Below are 2,487 nucleotides of genomic sequence, written 5' to 3' on the forward strand. Positions count from 1 at the left end.
AAAGCCCCCACAGTAGTATCGTTGTTTTTAACTCACTATCCCTCTAGTTTTATTGTTGCAGATAGCCCCCTTAGTCAGATTTTTTTTACTATATTATCCTTAGGGATTTTTTATTTTTTATTTTTTTGACAAATAGACCCCTTGAGGGTAAAAGAGTAGAAAATCTCAGGTATGTATCTGTAACAACAATATTATAGGGGTAGTAAATTCAAACCAGCGATACTACAGTCTAACCACAATTAAGCCTTTGTGAAATTTACCAAAAACGAAGTCATAGAGTTGCATATCTACATACCGGGCTACAGTTGGAAGAAGGCTGAGTCTTTCTGCTTCCTACTTCTTCATCGTCGTATCTTTTATTTCCGATCTTGCGTCTTCCCCATGGAAAGAATCTTCGCTTTGAAGATGACTGAAGATGCAGCTCTGGACTTGAACTTACACTGCTGCTGCTTGTACTTGGATTGCTGCTGTTTGTATTTGCTGTTCTTATCCTGTTCTTGCATTCATACGGTTTTTCTGTTTCATCTGTTAACGAAAGCAACTGACTTAGCTCCAAGGAATTTGAGTTGAATGTGCTTGAATCATCAGTTGTTTCCTCCTCCTCTTCTTCCTTGTTCAGAAATGCTGGTGTTTCTGATTTTTTTTCGGGCTTTCTCGTCTCTCTGAAGCTTACATCTACCTGCATTAACAGTTCTGATTAAATTATATTCTCCTGGCGTGCAGAGTGAAATCCTAATGATCAGATTATGTCAATTATTGTGGGGACCAAAGTAAAAGCAACTCATGGATCATGGATAATGCTCAAGATTGACTCCTAATGATCCATAGTCACTTGTAGATGATAAGGGTAAATTTTACGGAACTACAATGAACATTTGCGGGTTTTGGACAAGGTTATAATACATTCTTTTATTAGAGTAGACTATCATGAACTTTTTTTTTAATTAAACCATCATTCTTCAAGTATAGTTTAGATCTTTTATCAAAGCTGCTATTTTTGTTAGCAACAATTTTCAATAGTTCATGATCTTTTTCTATAGATTTGAAACGTCATGATAGTTTTCTCCAATAAAAACCGTTAGTGGTGGTTCTGTGCAAAACCCCCAATATTCATACGGTAGTTTCATGGAATTTGCCCAATGATCATACCAAAATGAAGAGGGGCATCATTAGTGATTCATATGTGAGTATAATCCGAAAGAAGTCGAAAGAGTAATGACTTAAAGACCACATCTGTATACGCTAATTTCGTTTCTATTGTGCAGTAGAAGAATCCGAGGAAACTTACGTGAAGTATAGCCTCCGCGGTCAAGCCATCCTTCACCAAGATAATAGGAACTCGCTTCCTTTGAGCTTGGAACTGGGATTTCTTCTTCGTGGATTGCGAAGCCAGGAACCATTCTGAGAAGCTTACTGTCTCTGTTCCTATCTCTTCAAGCTTCTTTTCCTTCTGCCTTTTCGATTCATCCCTAGTCCCCTGCAGTTCAAGCATACGCCGTATTGACAAATTCACACATTAATTTTTGTAAAATTTGTAATTACAGTCAAACAAACAACTTTGTATATAATTTTTTTTTTTTTTTGACAGGTTCACATTAATTTGTCTATGCTAAGATTTTTCAGCAAATTTTGACATAATCGTCCTGACTTTTGACTCCAAAATACCAATTATAATAACCGCGTGACCACGTCAAGACGAGCCAGCTTGCCAATATATTGCTTGGAGATGTACTCGCTCAAAGCTGACTCGGCAAAACATAATCCTATCTCAATTAGATCCCTGCTTAATTAGCCGGTAAGTATCTTATTTGATAGGCAAACTTTATACATCAATTAATTAACGCGTTAAACAATTCTCACGCCTCTCCTTTTTGACTTTGACCAGTCATAAACAAAGTCAAAATCTCAAATCAAATTAGATCTTTAATTTTATAATAAAATAGGGTAAAATATCACGACCGATGACTGCTAATCTAAGTTTGTCATATGCTTCATACATGATTTGTTTTGGATAAGCGTGTAATTTAGGCCTTTTATCAGTTTTCATATGAGCAAGGATTTTATATAATTTTGAAAACTTAGTAGTTCAAGTAAAAAATGTAGTAGCTAGGAACACTTACATGCGACACACAGAAGGAGACCTCTAAATCCCCACCCGACCCGTAACAGATGCGCCCGAACCCGTTATCCCCCTCGCGGAATTCCGCCACCCCATCAGCCCTCACCGCGGCCTCCCTGGTGAACCCCACCGTCCTCCTCGCCCGTCTTTCGCGCGTCCAAACAGTACGAATCAGCTGCCCCTCTCCACCTCACCGTAAACGCCACGGCCGATCCCTCTCCGAACATCGCCGCACCAAGCCCCTCGACCTTGGCGACCGTCATCGTCGCGTCGAACCTCTCCGTCTTCTTCTCCTTCTTCTTCTTCGTCGATGACGACGACGACGACGGCGCCCACGGCGACCACCTCATCACCTTGCCGACGACCAT

General features: G+C 39.8%; 1 protein-coding gene across 1 annotated transcript in view; it reads right to left on the reverse strand.

Moving 5' to 3' along the window:
- The window catches only part of LOC109845925, a 3,967-nt gene extending 1,480 nt beyond the window's left edge, over window positions 1-2,487 (reverse strand). Inside the window, exons 1-4 of the mRNA XM_020415163.1 lie at window positions 2,309-2,487; window positions 2,121-2,265; window positions 1,289-1,477; window positions 296-679 (exon numbers count right to left, since the gene is read on the reverse strand). Coding sequence (XP_020270752.1) covers window positions 296-679; window positions 1,289-1,477; window positions 2,121-2,265; window positions 2,309-2,487 — 897 coding nt within the window. The remainder of the gene's footprint in view (window positions 1-295; window positions 680-1,288; window positions 1,478-2,120; window positions 2,266-2,308) is intronic.

Source organism: Asparagus officinalis, chromosome 6 (genome assembly GCF_001876935.1).
Source record: "Asparagus officinalis chromosome 6, Aspof.V1, whole genome shotgun sequence".
In the NCBI taxonomy this organism is placed as follows: Eukaryota; Viridiplantae; Streptophyta; class Magnoliopsida; order Asparagales; family Asparagaceae; genus Asparagus; species Asparagus officinalis.